General features: G+C 35.0%; 1 protein-coding gene across 7 annotated transcripts in view; it reads right to left on the bottom strand.

Annotated features, from left to right (window-relative positions):
• Positions 1 to 13911, bottom strand: part of ATF7IP (activating transcription factor 7 interacting protein) — a 115164-nt gene that overhangs the window by 58558 nt on the left and 42695 nt on the right. For 6 of the 7 annotated variants that reach the window (XM_010858714.1, XM_010858711.1, XM_010858718.1 and 3 more), the window contains one exon: positions 1620 to 3106. In XM_010858714.1, coding sequence (XP_010857016.1) covers positions 1620 to 3099 — 1480 coding nt within the window. In that variant the 5' untranslated portion in view covers positions 3100 to 3106. Of the gene's footprint in view, positions 1 to 1619; positions 3107 to 8898; positions 11363 to 13911 lie in introns of those variants that run through there. The other variant, XM_010858717.1, reaches the window with a different exon arrangement.

Raw genomic sequence — 13911 nt, 5'->3', positions numbered from 1 at the left:
CGTTACACAGATAGTGAAAGGAAAGTGCTTCCCTGAATACATCTGTATCTCATAAAGTTACTCTCCTCTAAACTCCCAGCCTACCAATTTAACATTATTACTGTATTCACAACCTTGTATTTAATGGCCTGTGGTTTAATTCTTGTCAGAATCCTCAGGGCAAGTAATAAATTTTACCTTTAAATCCCCAAGCCAAGAAGAACCTGGCCTTTCTATATACACAGGTTTAATAAATGAATGAATGCTCTTTGGAAATGAAGTCATCTTTAATAAGGGGAAAGTTTCTATTTCCAAAAGAAATGTAGGTTTGATATATTGGAGTGGGGTGGGGGAATCCTGTGTCTTTTTGTTTTTTTTTCTTCAAACAAACTAAAACCAAATGCTATGCTTCTTATTACAAGGTCACTCCACTCACAGGGCTCTAAGGCTAAGAGAATGTGACACAAAGGAACCATAAAAGTACTCATGCCAGTGTGAAAGTAACTGAGAAAGTTTCACATGGGAATGATGCTTGAGTTTGACCATGAAACCAAAGTAGGATTTTCTCATTCTCCCTTTTTCTCTAGCAATAACAAAAGAGATGGGAAAGACAAGCATTGACCAAATCATGAAGTTTATACAGTTTTTATATAAGGAGTCTGAAATAATCCTAAAAGTAATAGGGATCTAACCAAAGAGAGGAACATAATCAAATAATAGAGATGTAAGTTATTAAGAGATCATTTAGAAAATGAATCAAACATTAGGTAGAATCTAGAATGCTTAGGAAGCAAATGGATAGTCTTTATCAAACATATAATTAGGCCTCCAGGTTTCTGAATTCCAGCAATGATGGTATCATTCCCTGGACAAAGAATATTAAAAAAAATCAGATTTCAATTGGAAAATTGTAAAATGGAATTTGTCACACTTGAAGAAAATAAATTAAATAGTAGGCCTTTATAATAGATTCAAGGTTATTCAGTTGGTAAATGATAGCAAGAACAACTTTTAGAATTTTGATTATGTACTGGAAATTGTTATATTACAGTGTTATATTGGTCCATCTTATCTCTATTTCCAGTCTACAAGCTTCTTACGGGCAAGTATAATATTTTCTACGTTTTTTATCTCCCTTCTCAGCACTTTACATAATGCTGCTCTCAGAATGCATCTTTGTTAATTCTGAATTCTGTGAAGTTAGGAACCTGTCAAGTTAGAGTATTCTGCTGCTGCTGCTGCTAAGTCGCTTCAGTCGTGTCCAACTCTGTGCGACCCCATAGACGTCAGCAGCCCACCAGGCTCCCCCGTCCCTGGGATTCTCCAGGCAAGAACACTGGAGTGGGTTGCCATTTCCTTCTCCAATGCATGAAAGTGAAAAGTGAAAGTGAAGTCGCTCAGTGGTGTCCGACTCTTAGCGACCCCATGGACTGCAGCCTACCAGGCTCCTCTGGCCATGGGATTTTCCAAGCAAGAGTACTGGAGTGGGGTGCCATTGCCTTCTCCGAAGAGAGTATTCCAGTCATCATCATTCTCAACTTCCTCTGTAACTAAAAGAAACTTAAAACTTTATGAGAATGTTTAACTAAGCTGTTTATTAAAGCTAATCAAAATCTTTAAAATTTAAATAATATGCTAACCTGGAGAACATGTCTCATTTTGTGATATAACTTCAGACTCATCCTTTTCACCCGAGATATCCTCTTCATCAGAGAGGACCAAGAAGGCTTCTTTTGGCAAGCTCTCACTACTTTCTTGTTTAGACGGTGAACCAAAAGAACCTTCCATCTTTTCTTCCAAATCTGGATTTGACTCATCAATTGGAAGGAGAGAAGCTTTAGAAAAGCAAGTGAGTTCATCTTCAGCAGGTGCAAGCTTTTCCAAAATAGGAATGATTTCATCTGTCTCCATAGAATCTGTATTTTCTAGGATATTCTCATTTTTGTCATCTTTTATAACATCTTCACTAATGGTTTCTATAAGGTCTGCAGAATTTTCTTCTTCATTCTTTTCACTGTGGTCAATCTCCACACTGCTAGATATAGCCTCCTCTCCAAGAGCAGATTCTGTGATTGCATCTTCTTCTAACTTCTTTTCAGGAGACAGATCTGAACAAATAATTGTATCATCTGTTTCGAGAGCTTCTGCATCAGCATCACTATTACTATCAGCTTTATTTTTCTCATCAAATGAGAAAATTTTATCTAACTTTTCATCGTCTCTATTTTGTTGAAGAAAATCATCACCTTTATTGCTACTGGGCTCTGTACTATCAGTTTCAGGAACTGGTTCACAGGCTGGTACCGAACTTGGGTCAAAGGTGGGGTCAAAGGCTGTCTCAGAAGTTGGTTCATCAGAGGCTGGATTACCAGAGGCTGAATCACCAAAAGCTGGATCACTAGAAGGCAGATCACCAGAGCCTGGATCATCAGAGGCCAGTGATTCAGAGGCAAGATCACCAGAGGCCGGATCATCACATGCTGAATCACTGGGGACTGGTTCACTGGAAACTGACTCACCAGGGACTGGTTCACTGGTGACCAGTTCATTAGAAACTGGCTCACTGGAGACCAGTTCACTGGAGACTGTTTCACCAGAGGCAAGATCACCAGAGACAGGGTCATCAGAAGCAGGATCACCAGAGGTTAATGTTTCAGAGGCCAGGTCTCCAGAGACAGGATCTCCAGACCCCAGACCTCCAGTAGCCAGATCAGAAGCTGGATCACCAGAAGATGGTTCAGCAGTCAATTTAGAGGCTAGATCTGGACTTATATTATTTGCAGACAAAGGTTCACACTTTAAGTCATCATCCTGCTTGCTTTTTACATGAACATTTAAGGTACAGGGTGTTTCTTTCCATTCTGCTTTACTTTTTTCAGGGTCAAAACAAACATTCTCAATGCCATTCACCTCTTCCTTGTCATTAAGATAGTCCATATTTTCCAAAGGTGAGGTTGGATCCAAATCTCCATTTTCATGGTTGCCATTTAACAGCTTGACATCAGTTTTCAATAGTTCTTCCTTGACCTTGTACACTGCTTCAAGTTGCTGACGATCACTCACTCTCATTGTTTTTCGAGCCTTAAAGACTTTTTTTTGAGGTTCTTCTATACTATCCATTTTGAATCTTTAAAAAAAAGAAAGAAAAAGAAAGAGTTTAACAATTGAAACCAAAGCCACCTAATTATAGACTTATTGCAAATTGATCTTAGAAGCAAGCACCACTTTATGTAATTTTAAAGTAATTATAGAAAGCATAATTATTTATGCTAATTTATTTAAAGCATAACACATATAATGCTGTGTATTAATTTTTATATTTATTGAATTTATATGACATAAAACTGATAATAGGTACAGTTCATAAGAAATTAATTACTAGGCAATGTTAGGGGGAAAGTAGTTTTCATTCTCAGTAAGCTAATGGATTCAGAGTATGGAGGAGAGAGCGTTAAAAAAGTACATGAAGTAAAAAAGTAGTTGTCATAGGAATAATAAGAGAATGAAAGCAGAGAGGAATGGGGGAGAGGTATAGAGGTAGGGGAAAAAAGAAAGGAGAATTAAGGAACATAAAGAAATATTACATTTGTAACCAGAAATATCTAAATAACTGTTAACATAATGTAACAGATTATTACCTAGAAAGTGAAAAGACAACTCACAATAGAAGAAAATACAGTTGACCCTTGAATGTGGTTTGAACTTTAGGGGTCCTCTTAAAACTTGGAATTTTTTTTGATAAATACATACTATACTACTACCTGACCCACTGTTGGTTGAATCTGCAGGTACAAAGCGCTAACTATTAAGTTACATGAGGATCTTCAACTGTGCAGGGGTTCGGCACCCCTAGTCCCTCCATTTTTCAAGGGTCAACTGTATTTGCAAATCATATATTTGCAAATCATATATTTGCAAATCATATATTTGCAAATAATATATCTGATAAGAGATTTACATCTGGAAAATGTAAAATACTATTGCAATTGAAAAATAACAACAACAAAAAAAAACAACTTAAAAATAGGCAACAAACTTGAACAGACATTTCTCTGAAAGATACAAAAAAAGACAATAAGCAATGAATATAAACAGATGCCTCACATCATTTAGTCATCAGAGAAATACAAATCAAAACCAAAATGAGGTAACATCTCACACACACCAGGATGGCTATTATCAAAAGAAATAATGAGTGTTGGTAAGAATGTGAGCAAATTGAAACTCTCATACAATGGCAATGGGATTGTAAAATGGTACAGCTGCTTTGGAAAATAGTCTGGCAGTTCCACAACATGCTAAATATTACGCATTAAATTTAATCTTTCCTCTTTTTTGTAATGTATTCATGTAAAGCTATAAATTTCCCTCTAAGCGCTGCTTTAGCTGCATCTCACATTTTAATGTGTCATATTTTTCACTGTTCTATTAAAATATTTTCTAGTTTCCAATGTGATTTCTTCTTTCATCTGTGAGTTATTTAAAAGTATATTTCTTTAAAAGGTAGTAACACACAACTATGTGAATAGGCTCTTTAAAATACATATACATAAAGTCAATTTCATTAATAAAAAAATGAGGCAGTGTAGATTTATAAGTCACTAAGCATTGCAGATTTTAGGCCTAACGAAGATGTCCACTTGAAAAAAATAAATTAACACCCTAAGACATAATTTCTCAAATTGTAACCTTATTTGAATAGGGGTCTTTGCAGAGATAATAAAGTTAAAATAAGGTCATTAGGGTGGGTCCTAATTCCATATGATGAGTGCACTTATTAAAAGGGAAAAATCTGGACACAGACACATACATGTGAGAACACTGTGTGGTAACTGGAGTCAGTCACAAGCCATAGCTAGGAGAGAAATACGAACAGATCCTTCCTTAGCTTCATCAGTAAGGGCATGGCCCCCTCAGCACCTTAATTTCAGACTTCTAACTGCCAGAAATGTAAGACAATACATTTCTGTTATTTAAGAAAAAAAATTTTTCTTTTTCAAGCAATGTGATTTACCATATAAACAGAAGGTAAAAATAAACAACAGATTATCTCAACACAGAATATTCATTCTACAAAATTCAAAACTGAGTCATAATTAAGCTCTCAGAAATCTAATAGAAGTAAACAACTAAAATCTAATACAGGTTATCTATAAAAGAAAATTGCAAATATCATACTAAATGGTAAAATAGATCAGAACTAAGATAAGGATATTCTCTATCAATGTTTCTTGTGTGTGTTAACATCTGGCCAGTTCACATTTGGTCCTAGAAAAAGACAATGTTGCCACTCTACAGTGGAATAAAACAAACATCCTTTTAAGGACTAAGATATACAGGAATCATGAATATTGCTTTTAAATGGATATTCACTTAGTATCACCATTACCAGTATGAATGATGCTAGGATATACTTGCTTGGAGAAGGGAAAAAAGCAGCTCTGAAATCTAGGAATTTAAGGTTCAAAGCTCAGTGTTATTATAAATTGATCTGATGCTTATAGCTAAGCCATGTTGGACTTAACAACCTCAGCATTTAAATTAGGCAAGCTCACTGTGCAACCCAGCAACACATAAATTACTAAATATCTTCCCCTTTGACTAAACAAGTGATGGTTACACTTTTTTTTTAATCACTTGTGGTTTTACCCTCACTGTAGTTTGTCTTTCTTATAGGTAACAGTTACTGAGATAGTTACTGAGCACAGAATTGCTCCTCCCCTCCATCACTTTCTGATAGTACCTAATCCAGAGTAAGGCTCTCCTGCCTCAAACCCTTCCAGCAAAACCCAACCTATACTATAAGTAAACCCTTTACCAGGTTTTTTTCTAATATCCTCCTACTGATACACCTCAGTTTCCCCCAAGGTGAGCATTCTCTCTCACTGCAACAAATAATAAACCCAACTTTTCAATTACAGGTATGTTCCTGATATTCCATCGTTCCTCTAGCTGAAAGGCACAAAACTATGGCCCAGCCTATTTGCTGGAGGCCAGTAAAGCTTGAGAATCAACCATTTTGTCACAGCACTTCTAGATTGCAGTACAAAATCTGCATTCATACTATTACCGTAGGCCAACTACTTATATTTCTTAGTCTTCCTAGGTTTTTAAGTTATATAGCTGAGTAAAACTATTTATAAAAACTACCTTAAAATGAGAAGAAACGTCAAAGCAAAATTATCATAGCACTATTTTTAAGGATTATTAAATGCAGCTACAATTTAAACTTCAAAATTTTCCCCACCTACAATCCATTTTAAACTCACTTACTGAAAAATGTTCTGCAAAGAAGATACAATGCAAGTTTTGTAGACATTTTCCTTGCTGACTCCAAACATAAAAATGATTAAATTTATAGTACTAGGAGTGTGGTTACCCTTTAAATATTTTCAAATACTGAACTGCAGTTCTTCTGGATTTTGACATTGTAAAAGCCACATTTCTCAGCCGTTATATACATAACTGGTCGCTGTTGCCAGATGCATTAAAAACAAACATTCCTCTTTTTATAAAAGCATATTTTCATAATTTTTAGTAATTCCAGTACGAACATGAATTCTGCCAACAGAAACATGTGCTTTAGTTCTAACTCTTATGTACTTACTGTGTGACACAGGGCAAGTTACCTAGCATTTCAATGTTTAATATCAGCCACCTTAAAAAGGGAATATCAGTACCTGACACAGAGGTTGCACTAATGATTATGAGATTCTATACATTAAGTGTTTGGAAGGCAGTTAGCACTCAACAAATGTTATTGTAATTGTCTATGTACATTCAGGATGTTTTTAGGCATACAGAATCTGAAACAAGTTTCTCTTAAATATTTTTGGTAGTTTGTATATGAATTAGAAAGTCTACCATGTACACATCATGTTCAATGTTAACTGCCACCAAGTAACATTTAATAAAAATAAATGTTATCAAAGCAAGCTGGTTTTATCAACAAAATTGCCATCAATACAGTAAAATAAAAGCCTATACAAAGAATTACAGAATAACTACCATCTATACCCACAAGGGCGCACACTACAGCCATTTACAGGATCTTTTAAGGGTTCTAAGTAAATATAATAAATAACAAAGCAAGAAGGAAGAAGCATGAACAACCAGTTCAAACTAGTTCAGCCATATCTATGCAAACCAATCAGCAGTAAGTTTTTTTTAATCTATTTTGCATAAATAATGTATATTTAAGAAAGACACAGCAGAGAAGGGTGTGTTACCTGCAAACAAGTCTCCATTACTATATGACTGGAACAAAACATTTCTAAAGATCATTTTAAATATCGTCATCTGGAACTGACATATCATTCACAAAACTATACTACAAAAGAAATACTACTTTTTTAGGTGGCAACACTACAGTCATGAAACTCTCACAGGACTGCAATTTATTTTCATAGGAAAAGCACTTATATTTTACAGCAGAAAGTGTCTGCCATATCTAGAAGCAAATATGTAAAATGTAATGAACTACTTTCTCCTGAAAACATTTTTCATAAGGAAGATAATAAGAAAAACATGTTTTAAGTCCTTACTTTAATGTTTAGATTCAAGAACTGTGGGGAAATATCACCACTTAAAAAAAAAAAAATCTTTTTCTACAGCATTAACAAGAATTTCACCTTTACTAAAGGAATTTATATTTAAATAACCAAGAAGGGTATGTTACCTGCAAATAAGTCTCTATGGCTTGGGGTTTTTTTGTTTTTTTTTTTCAAATTTTGGGTAAATTATTTTTAAGGAAAGCCCAATAAGCCTCTTCTTTAAGTGAAACCATTATTTTCTTCTCTGCTTCATCCCCCTCCACCCATTCCTTTCACACTCTTCTTTCTAGCAAAGAGATTATAGCTATGAAACAACAAAGAGAAGTATTACCAAAAGCTGTAATGTCTTAGCCTACAATCTGCCTGCTCAAAAAGCTCAAGAATTTAAGTGGCTGTTCAAGAGCTGCTCACAAACTCAGCCAATCAGCAGCCAGCATTCTGATTCCTGCCCAGCAACAGGAGACAGACAATAAGGTCAGAAAAACATAGTTAAAACCTGGATTCACAACACTTCAGTGAGGTTCTTTGTCTGATAAAAGTAACCTAGAACATGATTGCATAAAATTCTAAACCTATAACGTACACAAAATATACCACATAAATAAAATAGAATAAAAGGTGTAAATCTTATTTATCTTCATTTAAAGAATATTTCCAGAAATATAAATCCATGCCCTACCTGGGGAATGAGTCAAATATGGACAATACATAACAAGAACATACATCTCTACACAATGGGTTAGAATCTGCGAGATTCAACTGTAAATTTCTTTTTAAAATTCCATAGTCTTTAACGTATATAAAACATTTATACTAAAAATCCAGCAAAATCTTAAATCCAAATAACTAACAAGATTATTTTCATACCCATCTATCCTTATCGTTATAGATTTCCAATTCCAAAAGTTAATTGTATTCTGGACCCAAAGGTTAACTATGGATAGCATTATAAAGTGTTTTGCTGTCTACTGCACTGAACTGACTTAGTTTGATTCATTTAATGAAATTAAAATGTGATTCTTAATAACCTGTATTAAGTGTTTTAAGTACAATTACTATATTCTTTTCACCTTAACTGCCTTTGGCAGCAGGTTACAAAAAGGTTATGAGCTCTCCCTTTTTGAAGAAATAAGCAAATATATATACTACATAATAAATATTCATGTAAATTGAAGGGAAATTTTTTCTACATGATATCATTCTAGTCCTTTAAAAATAAAATTATAAAATAAAAATAGGAAATCTGTTATCAGAATATTTTTTCTCAAATTCACTACCTATGAGATTTTTAGTAGTAAATTTTTAAAATAAACTTCATTTTTTTCTCTTTCAATTACAGAGGAACCTTGTAATTTTTCAAACATACCCAAGAGGGAGCTTGCTGCAGCCATACTCTTAGTTTATATAATCTCACCATAGGAAAAATAAATCAGCAGCTGCTTGAATGCTTCAGTCTCGTGAGAGAACTGAAATTCACTGTTTGATTGGCTTAAAGCCATAGCTGCCTGCACCAATCAGACGTCAGCATCACAAACCTTGCCCGGCAACAAGGGAAGCAGATGAGGGCAAGTGCTCTACCAAGAATCCAAACAGGGTAAAATTAAAGGTGAACTATGAAATTGACACATATTTGTAACATACCCCCAGATTCTTATTTCAATAACAGGTCCATAGCAGGGTTTTCCTGATTAAATAAACAAGGATCTATACTACTGCTTTCCAAGAACTGCTTTAACTAACAAGACAACAGGAAGTACCAAAATTGTTGGGTCAAAGCGCACAGACACATACACAAACACTATATTAATTCAAAGTATGGATATGTGATGAAATATATTTAAAAATAAAATTTTAGCAAAAACTTGCAAAATGCTAAGCAAAGCCATTTAAGTGGACTTGACATTTCTATCTTTGACACAAGCACTCCAATTAAATTCATGCTTTTAACTGATAGTACTGTAACATTATTCTGAATAATGGGATGCTGAAAATAATTTTTCAGATTTGAGTTTATGTTAAATGGATTAAACAAACATTAGTCAGTAGGCTTGACTAATGATGGCTTACTCTTAAATAATCACTTTATGCTGAGGATTCCTAGCCTCTATAGAAACGCAACTCAGTTACTGTGCTAAGAATTCCATTCTCAATTGAGAACCGTGTGATATTATTCTGCACTTCTAAATTTTACTTGAGAATTCTGCAATAGTCCTGGAAATAAAATCATAAAGAATAATCACTCTGCTAATCTGCATACTGTTTACTGTTCATTAGTGAAGACTGGTGAAACTGCGAGTGAAATGATTCATCCTCTTGATATTTATCTGTGCAGATTTAATATAGTTTCTAAATTTTTATCTTAAATACTAGATATCTTGTCAACTTTGTCAATAGCTATTTTTCTAAAACTGTAGTAAAACATAATCACTACTCCTATTAAAACTTCCACAAGGATTTTCATCTTGTTTCCAAACTTCTCTTGAAGTCACTCACAAAGCATTGGCAATATTTACTTGAGAATCCAGAATCCCTTACAGTTCACAATTCTTCAATTCTACTATGCTATGGTTCTTCCCTCAATTGCAAAAAAACACTACTGCACTAAAAAAAAAAAAAAAAAAGGAAACATTAACTGGTGGAAATCCATTCCTTATCTAATAATTTAACTCATGAGTTTGGTATGGTTTCACGTGCTCATAATATTTGATGCAACAAATAACCCCTTCTGCCTCTCAGCAACCTCATGATATCAGCTGAGATATCAAAACATATAATGGGATATCCCTTAACTAAATGTTTAAAACTAATCAGCAACAAAGGAAACAGAAGTTTGCTCTACCAACAATCCCTTGGACAAAACAAGAGCAAATCAATATTGATTAATAAGCACAGCAAACCAGAACAATCACTACAGTCTAATTTGTTGCATTCACTGATATATTTTGAAGAATACTAGAATATTCTATATGAAAAAATGCAAATGCAAGATACCTTAAAATAACTTCTTCCAGTGTATTTCGGGGATCATTCTGTTACATACGCAAAGTCAAATTAATTGACCTGATCCAACAAACTCAATTATAGAACACACTTATTAAATTACATCCCCTCAGAAAATTAGCCAGTTATCCATCAGGGCCCACTAGCTTATCCAACTCATCAAACTCCACCAGCACCTGGGCAGCAATGAGTAAAGTTACAGACAGCTATGTATTTTATTTCCTCAAGAATTTAAGAACCACTTGTCCAAAATTTTTCATACTTTACTTGGATGAATTAAAATACCCAGAATGATTTAGGAGGGCAACATGAAAGATGTGAATCCTTCAAATGATAGGAAATAGAGCTCACTTTTCTTATCGACTCAATCTAAGGAGAAAGGACAGACAGCTTACTTTCTGTGTCAGTCAGCTTTCACTAGGTAATAAAGCAGTAAGGAAAAAAAAAATGACTGGCTAATAACCAACAATCTTCTTCATTCTAGGTCATCAGCTGAAGAAGCAGCAAATGCTTCCCCAGCCCCCACAATTCCAGGTCTTGTGGCATAGAGAAAAGCCCATAATGACCGAGAAAAAAAAGCCCACAATGACAGAACCATACAATATACAATGGATTTTAAAGCTTTTTCTTAGACACAGTATACGCCACTTTCACTCACAGCCCATTGGCTAAACCCAAGTTAAGAGGGTAGAGAGAAAAAAGCTCTCATGGGGAAACATTTCACGTCACATGGCAAAACGCAGGGATAGGTAATCTTACCAAAACAATAACAACAGTGAACTATATAATTTACCCATTGGAGTAGGAAATGGCAATCCACTCCAGTATTCTTGCCTGGAAAATTCCATAGACAGAGCAGCCTGGGAGGCTACAGTATATGGGGTTGCAAAGAGTCAGACACAACTGAGCATGCATGCACATATAATCCACCACAACTCAAAAATACATTATTATAAAAGCTTGGCAAAACAAAGATTTCTAAACTAACAAAACCAAATCTACTCTGTGTTCCAACATTAGCATAATAGTTGTCACAGGATAAATCACCCAAACTCTCCTGATTTCATGTCACTCACCAGTAAAACCAAGGAGGTTAGACTAGATGCTTGCTAAGTTTGATTCTAGCTTAAATTTTGAATTATTTTACTAAACTCTAGCTATATTGATGTTCTTTTATAATTAATTTTTCATTATTAAATACAGAGAACATGCAGCAAGATATAAACTCTAACATAATGAATACATGTGAACCCATCATCCAGATAAGAAATTAAAAACAAAGCCTCCTGTATAACACTATCAGATAGCATGCTACTCCTTCCCCATCCCAATTCCTTAACTCAAAGATAAGCATAATCTTGAATCTGATGTTTATTATTCCCAGGTATGTCTTATACTTTTTTTCTATATTATAAAGTCCCCATTTTATTAATGAAACAACCCACCTTAAAGGGATAAAGAAACTGACACTTATCAAGGGGTATTTATATGTCAGACCCTATACCAAGGCATATTTTTTCCCATTTAAGTGACAAGTTATACAAGTTCAACTTTACATCTGAAATAATACATCAATAGCCAGGCTACTATCATTCATTACATGGATAATAATTAACTTAGTAAAGTAAAAAGACACTTGATTCAGCATGAAATTGCTTTCTTTGCATATATACACTTCTTATGCATTTCATCCTTTAAATTTTGCAACCATGGGGGTCTTCCAGAGTTCAAAACAATAAGCAATAAACTATACTGTATTTGCCACTATTTTCTTCTCTCTTTGAAAATGGAAAAGTCATTTAATATAATTGCTAAGGCCTATTCACACAGTGAATGAGTTCTGACTGTTACAGCCTCAATTTCATCAGCCTACAGACTGGTTCACATATTAGCGCCAACATTATTACAAAGAAGCTCTTAAACATCCAAGTATCTTTTTAAAAGTAACTTTTCATTAAGTCATCCAAGCAAGTAACAATAGAACTAGCTCAACAAACCACAGGGAATTTCCTCAATCTGATAAAGAGCATCTAGGAAAAACCCATAGCTAACATACTTAATTGTCAAAGACAGAAAGCTTTCACCCTAAGATCAGAAACAAGACAAAATGTCTGCTCTTAGGCACTGACTAGAGGTTCTAGCCAGGACAATTAGGCAAGAAAATGAAATAAAGGTCATGTACCTTGAAAAGAAAAAACTGAAACTATCTCAATTTGCAGATGATAAAATCCTATGTACAGAAAATCCTAAGAAATCCATCAAAAATTTTATTAGAACCAGTAAATAAGTCTAGAAGGTTGCAAGATATAAAATCAATATATTGAAAAATATAATAAAAAATACTTGTAAAAACAATTTCAGAATGAAATTAAGAAAATAGTTCCATTTACAATAGCATAAAAAGTAAATTTAACAAAAAGTACAAAACCAATACTCTAAAAAATTACAAAGTGTTGAAGAAACTAAAGATCTAAATAAACAGAAGGACACCTTATACTCTTGAATCAGAAGTCTTAATATTAAGACGTCACTACTCTCAAAACTGATTGACTGATTCAAGGCAAAGCCCTATCAAAATCTCAACTATCTTCTTTGCAGAAACTGACAAGCTGATTCTAAAACTCATATGGAAATGCAAGAAATTCCAAATAGCCAATATGGGGGAGGGGGGTGCGGCAGGGAGAGACAGTGAAAGACTCACGCTTCACATTTTCAAAACTTATTATAAAGCTACAGTAATCTTTACAGTGTGGTACTACTAGGGCTTCCCAGGTGGCTCAGTGGTAAAGAATCCACCTGCCAATGCAGGAGATGCAGGTTTGATTCCTAGGTTGAGAAGGTCCCCTGGAGAAGGAGATGGCAACCTACTCCAGTATTCTAGCCTGGAAAATCCCATGGACAGAGGAGCCTGGTGGGCTACAGTCAATGGAGTTGCAAAGAGTCAGACACAACTTATCAACTGAGCATGCACTACTAGCAGGACAGACAGAGAGAGCAATGGAATCAGTTCAGTTCAGCTCAGTCGTGTCCAACTCTTTGCAACCCCACGAATGGCAGCATGCCAGGCCTCCCTGTCCATCACCAACTCCCAGAGTTCACTCGAACTCACATCCATCGAGTCGGTGATGCCATCTAGCCATGTCATCCTCTGTCGCCCCCTTCTCCTCCTGCCCCCAATCCCTCCCAGCATCAGTCTTTTCCAATGAGTCAACTCTTCGCATGAGGTGGACAAAGTATTGGAGTTTCAGCTTCAACATCAGTCCTTCCAAAGAACACCCAGGGCTGATCTTTAGAATGGACTGGTTGGATCTCCTTGCAGTCCAAGGGACTCTCAAGAGTCTTCTCCAACACCACAGTTCAAAAGCATCAATTCTTTGGT

The sequence above is a fragment of the Bison bison genome, unplaced genomic scaffold (genome assembly GCF_000754665.1).
Source record: "Bison bison bison isolate TAMUID 2011002044 unplaced genomic scaffold, Bison_UMD1.0 scf7180017864390, whole genome shotgun sequence".
Taxonomy (NCBI): Eukaryota; Metazoa; Chordata; class Mammalia; order Artiodactyla; family Bovidae; genus Bison; species Bison bison.
This window is presented reverse-complemented; position numbering and strand designations above follow the sequence as displayed.